Here is a 15,998-nt window from a genome sequence, read left to right as displayed (position 1 = left end):
GACAACAGAAAAGTGGGTGAAGGGAGATGTCGGATAGGGGAAGATATGACAAAATAATAATTTATAAATTATCAAGGGTTCATGAGGGAGGAGGGAGCGGGGAGGAAAGGAAATATGAGGAGCTGATGCCAGGGGATTACGTGGAGAGCAAATGTTTTGAGAATGATGAGGGCAATGAATGTACACATGTGCTTTACACAATTGATGTATGTATGGATTGTGATAAGTGTCGTATCTTTAAGCCATTAAAAAAAACAAAAATAAAATAAAATTAAAAAAATTAAAAAAAAAAGTTAACATCTTGGAAGCCCACAGGGTAGTTCTACCCTATACAATAGGGTCGCTGAGAGTCAGAATCGACCTGATGACAGTGTTTTTTTTGTTTTGTTTTTTTAATACAGGGGTTGTGACAATTGTCTTCAGATATTTATTCATTGGGACTTATAGTTTGGCTGTCTTTTGATTAAAATCCCAGTGCAAACCGGCTAAAGCAAAAGAGGGAAAGGCAGGAAAGGTCAGCTGTCTCAGGTGAGGCTTGATCTGCCGTTGGACTGCTGACATGAAGACCTGGTGTCTTTCTGTCGCCCTCCCCTGCCCTTCTTGTTGGTTTTTGTTTCCCAGCTCAATGTCGTGCCTAGAAAGGTGTCAGGCAGCCGTGTTTATTTCCTTTCAGGTTGAAGTTCAGCAGAAGTGAGATCTTGTTTTTTTCTTGTCTCTCCAAGGCTCCTAATTGGACCTACTTGGATCATCATCCTAAACCAGAGCTGATTATCGAGCCAGATACAGAGCACAGGCCCCCTGTGGACCAGTCCTTGTGGCTGGAAGGAGGCAGCGCTGCAGGTCTGACTGGGTCACATGCATACTTCGGAGTTAGGACAGAAGCCCAACAGAACCATTTAGACTGTGCGTTTCAGAGACAGTAGCTCTCAAATCTAACTGGAGAATGCTTCCCCGAAGCTGGAATGGACGCTATCTCTAGAAAGAAATACCCACCAGGGCTGTTGCTGCCAAACTAGAATCCTAAGTAGAAATTATGAGTGGCTGCATTTCTGCTCAGAAAGATCTTTTTAAAGAGCACAGTGGTGAAATAGGCCAGCTGTGGGGACAGTGAGGTGACTGCCTCGCAGGTACCCAAACAAGAACGCTAAATAGATAACAACAACCCATCGGTACTGTGTAGATGAAACAGAAAATCTCTACGGCAGTAAGAAATGCCTGCTTACGTTGTAACCCACACACCCATCTGTGCGCAGGATTACAGAGCTTCAAACAGTCCTGTCACCTTTCCGTTCTGTTCTGTCGTGTTATACCCGCAAAACCCTGTGCTGCTGCAGTCCATGAATTGTTTTCCTGCACCACAGGGCCTCCACCTGCAGTTCGTCAAATTCCATTCCTGAGTCAAGGGATCTTAACATGCCAGCCCTACATGAGCGGGGCAGCGTGATTGCATTAGATTCTAGCTTTTCCACAGCAGTGGGGGCGTGGGGGTGTCAATGAAACACGAGGAAGCAAGCCGACGTTAATGTCTGAGTGGTAGATTCCCTGGTCTGTCCAAGCAGCTCCGGGACTGTTGGGGTGGAGGGGCCTGCAAAGCAGGGTTGGCGGGAACCTTTCTGGTCCTAGGCTGGAGAGTCACAAGGTGGCCCTGGTTGGTCTGGATGCTGGCAGCAGCCCGCTTGGTGCCAGCATCAGTGTATGTTATGAGGTTGAGAGAGTGTTTCGTGGATGCATGTGTTCTGCGCCAGGTCTTTATACTGAAGACAAGGGAGTGGCTTTTAAAAATAACATATTTTTGACTTGAGACAAGTCAAGGCAAAGAGTGGAGACAATTAGAGACTGACATCCTGTTTAGTCATCTCTCCTGAGAGCTCTATTTTCAGAACTTCAGTAAAGATCATGAGTGGGGTGAAGAGAGTTGAGGGGCTATGGTTAAGATAGGAGCTAGCATACAAAGTGGGTGTGAATGTGGGGGTGGAAGTAGGGGGAATTAGCAGGGCAGTAGCCGAATCAGTAATGAATTTTATGCAGAGAAAGGAACATATACGTGTAAGCTTTTAAATTGGTATAAAATAGGCAGCTTTTATTTTGGAAACAGGGTTTTGGTGTTATTATTATTATTTTTTAATGTAACCACGACTTAAGGGAAAGTTCAATGTGCTTTTATAGGGGAGGAAAGGGACTTTATAAGTACTCTAAGACCGTGAATAGTCTGCCTTTGAGATCAACTGATGGGAGCCACATCCAAAATGCTGAGCGGTGATGCCACAGGCTTGCAGAAGGGGCCCCTGCATGTTACAAATGGGTAAGGTGCTCAGCTGTTGACTGAGGGGCTGGAGGGGCAAGTCTACACCGAAGCACCACAGAAGAAAGGCCTGGCAATGTACATTTCTACTCTTGACCCTTGTGGGGTTGCCAGAAGTCATAATCAACTCCAGAGCAGCTGGTTTAGGCTGTGAGGCTGGTGGGGGACAAGTAGTGGCAGAGTCAGATAGGAGTCCCTGTGCTGGATTATAGGATCTGTAGCTTATTTACATGGGCTATTGTTGAGGCCTGTGTCCGTTCCCATGTACAGCTGAATGAAACACTACCATGTCCTGTGCCATCCTCACAATTGTTGTTTGAGCCCATTGTTGTAACCAATGCCAATCCAACTCTTCCGGGGCCTTCCTCCTTTTTACTGCCCCACTACTTTACCAAGCAAGCTGCTTTGTTTTTTCCCAGGGAATGTTCTCTCCTAATAATGTGTGTCAAGTTCGTGAGACAAGTCTTGCCATCCTCCGTTCTCAGGAGCATTCTGGCTGTACTGACTTCCTCCAAGACAGATTTGTTTGTTCTTTTGGCAGTCCATGGTACTTTCAATATTCTTCCCCAGCACCATGATTCAAATGCAGGGATTCTTCTTCAGTCTTCTTACTCAGCTTCATCCACCTTTCACATGCATATGAGGCGACTGGAAATTCCATGGCGTGGGTCAGGCTCCCGTAGGGACCTCCTTGCTCTTCAATACTGTAAGGAGGTCTCCTGCTGCAGGTTTTCCTAATACAATGTGCTGTTTGACCTCTTGACTTCTGCTTCTCCCCAAAACGGCCGTTTGTATCTAGGCTCGGTCACTCTTCCTCCGGCTCATATAGATGAATGGCCCAAAGCAGAAATTGCCATGGCAGATTATGACAAGATTGATGAAAAGGGGAATCGTAAATCCATGTATCTGGTTTCAAAAGAACCTCACACTCCAAAGTGCCTAAGCCACTAGCCAGCACGAAGGGGCACATCCCGCCCACCTAGCTAGTGGTGACCAGAACACACCTGGTCACTAGGATGCTGAGGGCCTTTGGAAACTGGAGTGTGTGCCGAGGATGGAGCTCAGTGGCAGAGACAAATTCAGTTTCTCGATTTCAGAATAGGTGTTTCAGCCCCTGCATAAGAACTTTAAGGGACATTGAGGCTCTCTTGTACAGGTAGAGTGTAGTGGATATAAAGAACCTAAACTTCCTTCCTCTAGTCTAGTGCTTCCTTAAGAGTAACTCGATTTTTGTTGTTAACGGGATAGACAGGGACATCACTGGGCTCATTATAATTTTTCTTGATACAATTAAGATCGGCAGCTTGCCGCCACTGAGCCCGTTCGGACCGATCGTGACCCTATGTACCAGAGAATGAAACCCTGCCCAGTCCTGTGCCATCCTCACTCTGTGTCAGTCAGTCTCATTAAGGAGTGTCCTCTTTTTGTTGCCGAATCTGTACTTTACCAAGTTGATAGCCGTTCCCAGGGACGAGTCCCTCCTGAGAACATGTCCAAAGTCGGGGAGACAATCTCGTCATCCTCCTTCTCAGGAGCATTCCGGCTGTACTTCATCTGAGACAGATTTGTTTGTCTTTCTGGCAGTCCATGGTCCTTTAAACATTCTTCGCCAACCCCATAATTCAAATGCCTCCCTCTTCTGTGGTCTCCCTTACCCATTTTTCAGTTTTCACATGCATATGTGGGATTGCAAATACCATGGCTTGAGCCACGCACATTTTCGTGCTCAAAATGATAGTTTTGCTCTTTGAGTTGCAGTTCAGACTGAAGACTTCAGTCTTTGATCTTCATCAGCAGGTGCTTCAGGTCCTCCTGGCTTTCCATAAGCAAGATTGTGGCATCTGCAGACTGCAGACTGAATAAGCTTCCCTCCTATCCCGATGCTGCGTTCTTCGTCGTGTACTCCAGCTTCTCAGATCGTTTGCACAGCATACAGATTGAATAGTTATAGTGAAGCGATAAAACCTGGCACTCACATTTCCTGATTTTAAAACATGCATAGACTGGTCTCTTGGTCGATGTGTACATTTTGCATGAGCACACTGAAATATTCTTCAATTCTTATTTGTCCTGATATTATCCCTTCTTTTTTAATGATCCACACCATCAAATGCCTTTTCATCGTCACTAAAACACAAGAAAATATCTTTCTGGTCTTCTCAGCTTTCAGCCAAGGTCCATTTGGAGCCAGCAGTGATATCCCTAGCTGCACATCCTCTTGTGAATTCAGCTAGAATTTCTAGCCACTCCTTGTTGATATCCTACTGTAACCATTTTTGAATTATCTTCAGCAAAATTTTATTTGCATGCAATGTGAATGATATTGAACAGTTTCCAAATTATTCTGGGTCACTGTTCTGTGGCGTGTACACAAATAGGAATCTCTTTCAGTCACTTGGCCAGGTAGCTGTCTCCCACATTTCTTGGCAAAGGTGAACGAATGCTCCCAGTGCTGCCTCAGCTTGTTGAAACGTTTTAATTGGTATTCCATCAATTCCTGGAGTCTTGTCTTTCATTAATATCTTCAGTGCAATTTGGACTCCATCAGTTTTTGATCATATGCTCCCTCTTGCAATAACTCTGTTTATCAGTTCTTTTTGGTACAGTGACTGTGTATTTCTTCCATTTTCTCACCTCGATTCCTTTTCAAATGATTCTACTGTATCACTTGATAGTTTGGGCACAGGATCTTTGAAATAATGCAGCTTAAAGCTTGAATCGTGTCTTCGTTGCTTTGCGCTTGAGATACGCTGAGTGTGTTCTTCCTTCTGGGCGTTCGAACTCCGGACTTTGCACATTTCATGATAATGGTTTGCTTTGCTCAAGCGGCCCTTTGAGAGTTCTGTCCATTTCTTCCATTTGCTTAGTTCCTCGACATCTTCTGACATCTACCTTGGTGTGCGGGTTCCGTCTTCTTCATGACCCACTTTCTTCATGTCTGGTGGTTTGAAGTCAGTTCCACAGCTCGCCAGGTCTCCTGTCATGAGTGTTCAGTGAGTCAAAGCTGTTCTTGAGATGTTTTTAAACTTGGTGAGATTTAGTCAACGTTGTAGTTTGGCTCTTGAGGACTTGTTTTCATTTTCTTCTACTTCAACCTGAGTTAAGGATAAACAGTTGATAGACTATTCCACAGTCAGACCGATCCCTATGTATCCCATTAGACAAGGTCCGTGCGTGTAATCAGCCACCCCTTATGTTGGTGAAAGGATATTTGTGATGAAGTGGTCATTCTCTTGCAATATTCTATTATGTGATGTCCAGCTTGATATTTCTATCAGCAAGGTCATATTTTCCAACCATTGACCTTTCCTCTTTGTTTCCAACTTTTGAATTTCAATTGCCATTAATGATGAGTGCACTTTGATTGCCTGCCTGGTCAATTTTACCATGAAGACATTGGTAGAAATCTTTAATGTCTTCATTACTTGCTTTAGTGGTTGGTGTGTAAATTTAAATAACATGTATTAACTGAACTTCCTTGTAGACGTATGGATATTATCCTACCACAGACAGTACTGTATTTCTAGATACATCTTGAAAAGTGTAAAATGAAGTGAAAAATGAAGGCTGAACATGATAGTGGGACAAGAGAAAAGTAAAAGCAAATAGAGGAAAGAACCAGGAGGCAAAGGGCATTTATAGAGGTCTAAATACGGGCATGCACATATGTAAATATATTTTATATATGATGATAGGGAAATAGATCCATGTACATATATTTATAGATTTAGTTTTATGGTAGCAGATGGACATTGGGTCTCTACTCAAGTACTCCCTCGACACAAGAACACTTTGTTTTAATAACTTGGCATTCCATGATGCTTACTTTCCTGACAGGATCACTGAAGACAAAGCGGGTGCATAAGCAAATGTGGCGAAGAAAGCTGATGGTGCCCGGTTATCAAAAGATATAGCATCTGTGGTCTTAAAGGCTTGAAGATAAACAAGCAGCCATCTAGCTAAGCAACGAAGTCCACATGGAAGAAGCACACCAGCCTGTGTGATCATGAGGTGTCGATAGGATCATGTATCAGCCTTCAAAGACCCAGAACAAAAAAATCATATCAATGTGAATGACGGATAGTGTGGAGTGGAACCCCAAAGCCCAATTGGGCTTCCCCTTACAGAAGGTCACAAGGAAGTGACGAGCCAGTCAGGATGCAGTGTGGCACTGAGGAAACATACAACTTTCCTCTAGTTCTTTAATGCTTCCTCCCCTCCCCCTGCCCAATTCTACCTTACAAATCCTGCTAGACCAGAGCATGCTCATGGGTACAGATAAGAGCTGGAGACACAGGGAATCCAGGACAGATGAACCCCTCAGGAACAGTATTGAGAGTGATACCAGGAGGGTAGGGGGAAGGTGGGGGGAGAAAAGGGGAACTGATCACAATGATCTACATATCACCCACTCCCAGGGTGACAGACAATAGAAAAGTGGGTGAAGGGAGTCATTGGTCAGTGTAAGACATGACAAAATGATAATAATTTATAAATTATCAAGGGTAAGGGAGAGCAGGTAGGGAGAAGCTGATACCAAGGACTCAAGTATAAAGCAAATGTTTGGAGAATAATGATGGCAATAAATGTGCTTGATACCATGTATGGATTGTGGTATGAGCCCCCAATAAAATGATTAAAAAGAAAAAAAGAGAAGCCTCTTTTGACAATTCATCTTGATTCTCTCATTACTACAATAGTAGTAAACACTATCGTTGTCTGACAATGGGTAATGCCAGTGAAACTCACCAGTGCCTAGGATGTTAATTTCAACTCCCCAGTGCCTAGGATATTAATCTTTATGCATTCTATTATATTTTATGAACTCTAATTTTTCTAGATGCATCCTTTACATATTCCATATTATGATTACCCAGGGGTATTTACAACGGTTTCCTCTCCTTTGAGACATGCCCTGTCAGCAAAGGAAGGTCCCCTAAGCTTTCCTCTGTCCATGCATTTAAGGTTGACTCACTTTTGAAGAGCCTGCTGTTCCCCATTGTATTTTGAGTGCCTTCCCACAGGAGGGGCTTATCTTCCAGCGCTGCATCTGATGGTGTTCCTCTGGTATCGCTAAGGTTGTCAGTGGCTACTTCCTCAGAAGTGAACAGCTTCTTGCTTCTTCATCTGTTCTTAGCGTGGATGCTGTGCTGAAACTTTTGCACCATAGACAGCCCTGCTAGTGTTTGAAATACCAGTGGCACAGCTTCTCCCATCACAGTTGCAGGCAAGCCGCTACACTAAAACAAACTGACAGACGAGTGGTAAAGATTTGCAGTTGACAGACCGTTACTCCCTTTTATCTATCTATTTTGTATAGTTGCCATAGTATTTAGCAAAATGCTTCTCTTGCAAGTGGCATATGTAAATCGGGAATGTCTCAAAACACCAACAGTTTGTGTGCTTCTTTAGAGCGTGCGCACGCGCACATACACACACACAAACACAAACACACACACAGCAAAAATGAAAGAGAATGTAATTTAAGTGGAAGGAAACTCTGAAAGAGCTTAGTTTCTTGGGGATATATGTCTCAACCCGTGCAGCTCTTTGGGATTTTGCTTCTTCTCCTGGCCCTCTAAGGTGACCAGACGTCCTGCTTTTGGCGTGATAGTCCCAATTTTTGATGTTTTAAAAAAGTCCCGATTTTTGGAAAGAATGCACAGACAAGCTAGGGAACGATCTATTTGGTCCATCTAGACCAATTTTTAAATCAACAAACCCCCTGCCCCCGGTCAATGGTGTCCTTCTTTACCAATGTTAACATCTGGTCACCTTCCCTACTCTTTCCTGAAAGTCTGAGGTCTGACTGCTGACCAGGATTTAGGCTTTTTGAGCTTCCATGAAGGATTGGAGCTCACAAAAAGTACTATAACTATAAAAGTAACACATTACTTTTTCCCTCTCTCTTTTTAGGTGGATCTGGAGCCAGAGGGGAAAGTATTTGTGGTAATCACTCTCACCGGGAGTTTCACTGAAGGTAAGAACCAGGTGTGAGTCGTTTCTGGTACATGTGCAGACTCAGTCTGTCTTCAGTGGGAGTTTCTATTGTGGAAATGATACACAAGGCATTTTGTTGTTGTTGTTGTTGTTGTTGTGTTGTTGAGTGTCTCAAATTAGTAATGTTTTCATGCCTCATGGTCAGATTGCCAGACTAAATGTATTTGCTAAATCTGGCAAGCTGCAGTTGTTTTTAATATACTCACTGAGATTTTATTCTTCATCAACTTGTTATTATTGTGATGAGTTTTTATTCATTTCCAGTTGGCAGTGGTTAGCTGTTTTCAAGTCAGTTCTGAGTCCCAGTGGCCCCATGTGACAGAGTGAGTCTGTCCCACAGGGTTTGTCCCATACGCGACAGTCTTTCTGGAAGGAGACCACCAGGGTTTTCTCCTGAAACCACGAAGTGGGGTCAAACCACCAGCCTCTTGGTTCCCAGGCATGCGTTTAACTGTTGCACCACTAGGTCCCCCACATCACTGGAGCTGAACTTAGTACCTTGTTATTGCCTCTTTTGGTTTATGCCAGCTAAACTTGTTTAAGATGTTTTTGTTTTTGTGCTAACCTTTCAGCACAAAAGTTTTAGCAAAACCTTTTAGCACGAATTTGTGTGACAACCATTTAGGGATTGTACCCTCTTGTTTATCATCGTTATCTTCTTGTCCTTTAAGGGAGTCAGTCGTTCTTTCCTTGCCACCATCCCCACCCTCCCAGGATAAAATTTATAACAGGGAAATGAACATTAAAGATGCAAAACCAAAAAAGTTCTGAAAAATGTGTACCTCCTTTTACTCAAGTACTACATCCACCTTCGTGTACATACATTATTGTACATACTGTTCGGATCTACAATAGGAATGGGATGGCTGCTTAATAGTGTAGGTAGATACTGAGCTTTCCAAGAAATTACCAAATGGTTTTCCATGGCCATTGGGTTATTAAACTGTTACCAGGAAACCATGAAAATTCCAGCTACTGTGTATCGTCAACACTTGGTATTCTTTTTAATTTTTGAAATCCTAGTGGGTAGGCAGTGGTCTTGCTGTGATTTGAATTTGCATGTCTTTGGTATTGAGCATTGGTCCACATACTGTTGCTCATTTGGACTTTTAAAAAATAAGTGCTTATACATTTTTACCATTTAAATTTGTTTTAAAAATTATTTATCTATAGTTTTTTTAATAGATATGAGACTTTGTTAGTGCATTCGTTGTGATTACATTTCCCTGTCTCTGGTACACCTATTCATTTGAAAAGTAGTTTTTAATTTCTACGAAGTCCGATTTGATTATTTCATAGTTTGGGTATTCTGCGTTCCCACTAAGAAAAATCTTTATCATGCAGTCACAGAGATACTCTCCTGTTGTTGTTTTTAACACAGAGTTCACGTCTATATGTAGACCTATGTTACCTCTCAGATTTATATTTGTATGTGATGTGATGGAGGAGTTGAGATTCTTTTTCGGGATAGCAATCCAATTGTTCCAGAATCAAATGAAGACCAACCCCCACCATCAAGTTCATTTTGACTCATAGCTATGCTGCAGGACAACCTAGAACTGCTCCCTAGGTGGTTATGTCTGCTGAAGCCGACTCTCACCACATCTTTTCTCCCACAAGCTGCTGGTGTGTTTGAACCACCCACCTTTTGGTTAGCTGCTGAGTGCTTAACCACTGCACCACCAGGGCGCCTTATTTCCTGCAAAGACCCTTCTCTTTTCACCAAATAGGTTGACACTTCGCTCACAGACCCGTTAAACTTTTATGGTGTCTGTTCTTTCCATTGGTCTAGTTGTCTATCCTGACACAGATGTCATTCTGTCTTTCATGGTCATGGTCATCTTATAGTTGGTTAAGGTCATAGCTTCCTGGTCATTCTTATAGTTAAGTACTGTGACCTCTCCAACTGTGTTCTCTTAGTTTGTTTAAAGCTCTTTTCTTACAGGAGTTCTGCCATTATCTCGTGCATCTGCCATCCCCAAGCCCTTCTTAAAAGAAGATTGAAATGGGAAGGTGGTCTGTGACCTGTAGACATGGTAAAAGGAACAACTTACCTAACCCTTCCTTCATTTTGTTCCATATTTTTGGTTAATTCTGCTAAATTAGCAGCTCAGAGAAAAGCATTTTATTAGGTGACTGAGAAACAATGTGCGCAATGCTTGCTGGGTGCAGACTGGTCATCCAATGTAGATGCCGGGGAGATAAAGGCAGACACATCCATGTGTGCAGTGCGGGAGGCCAGGTGCTCAGTCAGGTGTAAGTCCAAGGCACAGAGTTGGCTCGTAGGCTTCAGAGAAAGCGTCATACAGGAGGGGCTGCTTAGACAGGTTTGAAGGATCAGTACTGCCCTGGGAGAAGATGACAACTTATGCAAAGGCATAGAGGTGAACACTGGCAGGTTCAGAAAACTGAAAGTGGTGTGAGGTCCCCGAGTTAGTGAAGTGCTGGGACGCCAGAGACTTAGGAAAGCCTTGTATGAAGGTTTACTTGGGACAGTCTTGGTTTGCTGCTTGTACCGATGTCACTATGAATGTCACTCCTGCATGTGCTCTGGATTAGAAAAGAAATTATATGGTGTCACTACTTCAGTGATGGGTACCATGAAACGGTTTTAAGCAGAGAGAAACAAGATCTGATTTGGTGTCTGCAGGTTTGGAGGCAGGAATGTTATCTTAAGAGAAAACCAGTATGTAGAGACCCATTAAGAGATTATTGAAATTGTCTAAAGGAGAGATGATTAGGGTTTGAGCTGAGATCAGCAGGGATGGATAGGTGGTAAAACGAACAGGAGTCAGCAATTCGTTGGCTGTAAGGGGTGAAGATGGGAGTCTAATGCTCGGATGGTGCGTGGGGTCATGCACCAGGATAGAAACCAGCAGGCAGGAGGCGATGGATTCAACTTGGTCTAGGAGAATGGACTTGTGAGTCTGGAGTTTTACAAAAGGTTTGGGGCTGAAATACAGCTCTGCTGCCATTGGAAGTCAGGCGCATGGATGAAGGGGCACAGTGAGAAGATTGAGAAGGAAAACCAAGCCTAGCCTACAACTATGGAACTTCAGCATTTAGCAACTCTCAACTCACCGGTTGCACTTTGGCAAACAACCCAAGCTCTGTTGAGGATTTACGTAATGAACACCCATTTCACCATTGTATTCAATAATGTGGGGAGTGCTTCATAATGCCAGGTACTATTCCAGCAAATGGTTTAACATCTTCCAGTTGGTTATTGCCATGTTTGATAAAGAGGTCTGGAGAAAGAATGACTTCTAAAATGTAGTAATAACTGCATTGGTGGTAACTGTATCCTTGAAGTTTGGTGAGGCAGGGCACAGAATCTAGATTTATGCACAATGGTTGGGTCAGAAGACCTCAGGGGCTTGCTCGCACATAGTCAGGGAGTATTGAACCTGCCGAGTTCTTAACTGAACAGGAGCTGGGCAACTTGGCAACTTCTTTGAACTTGGAGATGCCTTAGAAACAGAAAATAAAAACTCATACAATGATCACTCATGGAGTCTCTTAAAGAGCTGGAGGCATGACATTATCAGCTGGATCAGAAAGTTATCAGCCTGTTGATGGTGAGAATGGTGTTATATCTCTCTCAGTCAGATGTAGAATTCCCCCGAGCACAGTTGAAGTGATTTATGATTTTGAAAAAGCTGTCTGATGTCCCTCGTATTTCATTCTGGCGAACCCTCTCTGGACCTGGTGACTGGATCAGCAACCTAATCAAGGCGACATGTATTTGATGGAGGAAGCCGACCTGGGTTTTCATTGGCTGGTATGGGAGCTCTCATTGTATTCATGATTAAGATTACCTGCTGAGCTACTGGGCTAGTTTTTGCCTGGGAGAGTGGAGTGGCAAGAGAATAGATTGAAATAAGGGAAGTGGATGACAATGCATCAAACTCAATTTATAGCTGCTATACCAGCAAGTCCCCAGATTACACCTACCTGATTTATGGGCAACTGAGATTTGCCATCTCATGTCATGTGAATTTGCCCTCGCTTTGAAATGCTGGAATCAATCTCGTTACAGCACGTCTTTTATCCCAGTCACCTCCACTTTATGCATATGCAGCTTTTTCATAGCATTGAAAAACCTCTGACCTTTTCTTGTGTTTAGAACGCATGTACCTTTCTGATTTACCTGCCCATCTGACTTGAAGGTGCACTCAGGAACTGATCTCATTTGAAACTTAGGGACTGTGCTACAAATGAGAAACAAGGAGAGATAATTAGGTTAAAGTAGTGATACACCATCTTGTTTTTTTGGTTTTTTTTTGCATTGAATTTTTTTCTTTTTCTTATTTGGATCTCATTTTATTTTTATTTTATTTTATTTTTTTAACATTTTATTAGGGGCTCATACAACTGTTATCCCAATCCATACAGATCACAGTTCATGGGCTGCATTTTTTAGGTTGTCATGAATAATGATATCAGGTATAAAGAGAAGGTAGTTTGAAGAAATTTGCCTGGGTTCAGGATACTCTCAACTTAAGCTTGGGGGTGCGTGTTCTAACACGGAGAGACAACCAGGCACCCTGTGCCTCTGATAGAAGTGAATTACACCATCTGAGACATCGTCGCTGCCTGCCCTTGGGTCAGCCCCGGATGGATGCACAATGCAGCCAAGTGCTGCCCAGTCCTGGGGCACCTCCAGGATCAGTTGGGAATCAGACCGTGATCCACAGGGTTCTCAGAAGGAGATCGCCAGGCCTTTTCTCCTAGTCTGTCTGCATCTGGGGCTCCACTGAAACTGCTCAGTAGCTTCACCTCCAAGCCTCCGTTGACAAATGGATGTCTGCTGCATGTGGACTGGATTGGTTGGGAATCAAACCTCCGTCTCCTGTGTGGATGGTGAGGACTCCACCACCGGCCCACCAATACCCTAATTGGGAATTATTCCTGAAAACATCAAGCCTAGATCTGATCAAGCTGCTAGAGCTAAGGCCCCGTGTGGGGGAAATATAGAGGCCAGGGAGGCCTTTTACATGGCACCACTGGAATGTCATCAACAAAATGCAGACTGTGAACAAGATGTTCTAGGACAAGAGATGTGGTTTCTTTAACCAAAACTTATAAGGGGGGAAGAAGGATGGAAACCTAAATAGCAAAAGCAATAAATAATAAGATAAACTTCATAACAAAAAATAATACTTAGCAATATGTGGACTTCCTTTGGGTTCCATTTCAAACCCTCAGAAGACAAAAGGAATGACAGAAAAGGTCCCTGGATACTTGGTGATATTGGGGATGAGTTAGTGTTATTTAGATGTGATTGTGGTCTTGTGGTTGTATTTTAGGATTTTATAAAGAGCATCCACTTGAGAGGGCATTTGGAAGGCTTATTGAGGAAACCGTATCACATCCATCATTTACATCATTATAGGCAAGAAGTGGGCAGAGGTGGTGAGGCATAGATGAAAACATTTGGCCACAAGTTTATTGAAATTAAGGCGACAGGCATGTGGGGGCTCATTGTCCTAGTCTAATTTTTTTTTTTGGGGGGGGGATTTCGTGTGCTGTTTGTGAAAGTTTCCCAAGCTAATTAGTTTTCCATGGAACAGCTCATACAGAGATTGTCCCATGACGTGGGTCTCAGTCCCCGCGTGTGTTCATGTACTCGCCTCATGTCCACTCCGGTTCCCCTGCCGCTCCCTCCCTTCTCTTTGCTTTTGTGCAGATGCTGGTCTTTTGGCCTCTTGTAGTTGATTGTTCTCAGACGCATATTTCTCCCACATGTTGTTTATTTTGTAGGTTAGTCTATTAGTTGGCTGAAAGGTGGCCTCTGAGACTATTTGGTCTACTTTTGCATGCATTAAAAGTTTCTTAAATGAGAAGTTAAAAAAATTAGAACGATAAATTTAAATAACCATTTTGTAGACAGAAACCAGAATGTTGATTGCCTCTTTAACCTCAAAATGATGCTATAACTTTGAACATATGAACTCTACAGATTTATGAAATAGTATTTATAATTTATATACATTTTATGTACAGATTTATGAAGTAGTATTTATAATTTATATACATTTTAATTCTAATTTTTTATATATCATGAAGGCAAGTTAAAAATTTAATGTGCTAAACGATTTTTTAAAGTGCTAAATAAATACAAAGCTGTGAGTCAAAACCTGCAAGTAGGAAGAGATGAGTAAGATGCTTTCTTTCTAAATATATTTTTAAAAATGCTTTCTTTCATTATGAAGTCCTCATTTGTAATGAATGACAAGTAAATCACCTCCAGTTAGCAGTTATATAACACTGCACATTTGCAAAAGCTTAATTTTAAGATAGTTTCCTGAAGTGATAAAGTAAATGAAAAATATTAATGATCAAAGTACCTTTATGTACAATCATAAAGTTTCTGTGGGGGGGTCATTATTTCTTCAGAGCTCCCAAAACAAACAAAGAGGTGTTCACTAATTTCTTTGGGTGGTGGTGAATACTTCTTAAAAAGTCCAAACCCAAAGCCTGAAACTATCTGTCATTTGTGGATTTGAAGCTCGCTTAGAAAGAAAGATGTGTTTTGTTGTTGTTGATACTGGGGATTGCCCTTTCTTCCAGACGCTTTTATTGTTTATAACCGGTGTGTATATTTCTCTCAAGGAAACTGTGAGGAGTATTCAAAAAGGCCATAGAAAATCATACATGGATTTCACAAAATGTTTTGCATCAAAGTACCCTTGTGTGAACTTGTTTTATTACACCTGCACGTGATCCAATTGGAGACACTGAGAGGATAAGACATCAGTTTGACACGAGCCCCTGTCAGTACAGCATGAATTCTGCTCAGATTGAAGCCAGAGCAGACCTCACATCTGTAGTGAACGTTGGGTGGAAGGTGGGTGAAATCACTCATGCTTTCACAGGATGTCTTTGGGGACAATGACGGAAAGAAAGCCATCTGTGTACAAATGGATAACTCATTTTCAAAAGGGAGGAGACAATGCAGAGGACGAAGCCCACAGCTTCAGACTGACTATCCACATCAGTTTGTCTAATTGAAAAGGACTGAGGATTATTAATGGCAGAAACAATAGCCAACACCATAGATGTGACCATTGATTGAGTGCCAGCACATGTTCTGTTCGGTAGGTGCCTAAAGTGTTGTGCTTTGAACAGCTGAAAACAGAAGTAGATGAACCTTGAGCTTTCAAGAGAAATTTTAAACAAGTGGGATCAAGATCCTGAGGCCTTTCTCCAAATAAATCATCCTAGGAAGTGAAATGTAACTTCACCAATATGAAACTAAACACACAGCTCCCTCAAAGTGATGGCCAGCAAGAGGTAGAAGCCATTCAGTTAGCGCAAAAGCAGGCCTGTCAAGAGCAAAGGTCATGGTTTTTGAAGATGCTTTAAAGCAGTTTGTTTGTTGACTGTCATGGGGGCCAAAGAGCGCTACGTTTGCTTCTTGTGAGAGTGTTTTGGGAAAGTTAGCCAAAGCTTTAGCAAACAAATGCCGGGGGAGCTTCATCAGAGCAGCCTTCTCACCACGCCCAGCCTCTTGCTCAGTCTTCTCAGAAACAAGAGCAGTTTGACAGTGTGTACGTGGGAAATCAGGAGGAGGCCACCTAGAGTCCCAATTTGGCTCCCTCTGACTTCTTTCTGTTTCCTGATCTTAAGAAAATCTTTAAAGGGCACTCATTTTTCATGAGTAACAATGTAAAAAGACTGCCGTGACACGGTT

At 42.6% G+C, this 15,998-nt stretch overlaps 1 protein-coding gene across 1 annotated transcript in view; it reads left to right on the top strand.

Annotated features, from left to right (window-relative positions):
- The window catches only part of PRKCH (protein kinase C eta), a 259,663-nt gene that overhangs the window by 78,631 nt on the left and 165,034 nt on the right, over positions 1 to 15,998 (top strand). The window contains exon 2 of the mRNA XM_004698636.2: positions 8,219 to 8,282. Within this exon, the coding sequence (XP_004698693.1) occupies positions 8,219 to 8,282 (64 nt within the window). The remainder of the gene's footprint in view (positions 1 to 8,218; positions 8,283 to 15,998) is intronic.

The sequence above is a fragment of the Echinops telfairi genome, unplaced genomic scaffold (genome assembly GCF_000313985.2).
Source record: "Echinops telfairi isolate 266 unplaced genomic scaffold, ASM31398v2 ScPeMD7_18;HRSCAF=68, whole genome shotgun sequence".
NCBI classification, from domain to species: domain Eukaryota; kingdom Metazoa; phylum Chordata; class Mammalia; order Afrosoricida; family Tenrecidae; genus Echinops; species Echinops telfairi.
Note: the sequence above shows the minus strand (reverse complement) of the source record. Positions and strands in the feature narration are given on the sequence as shown.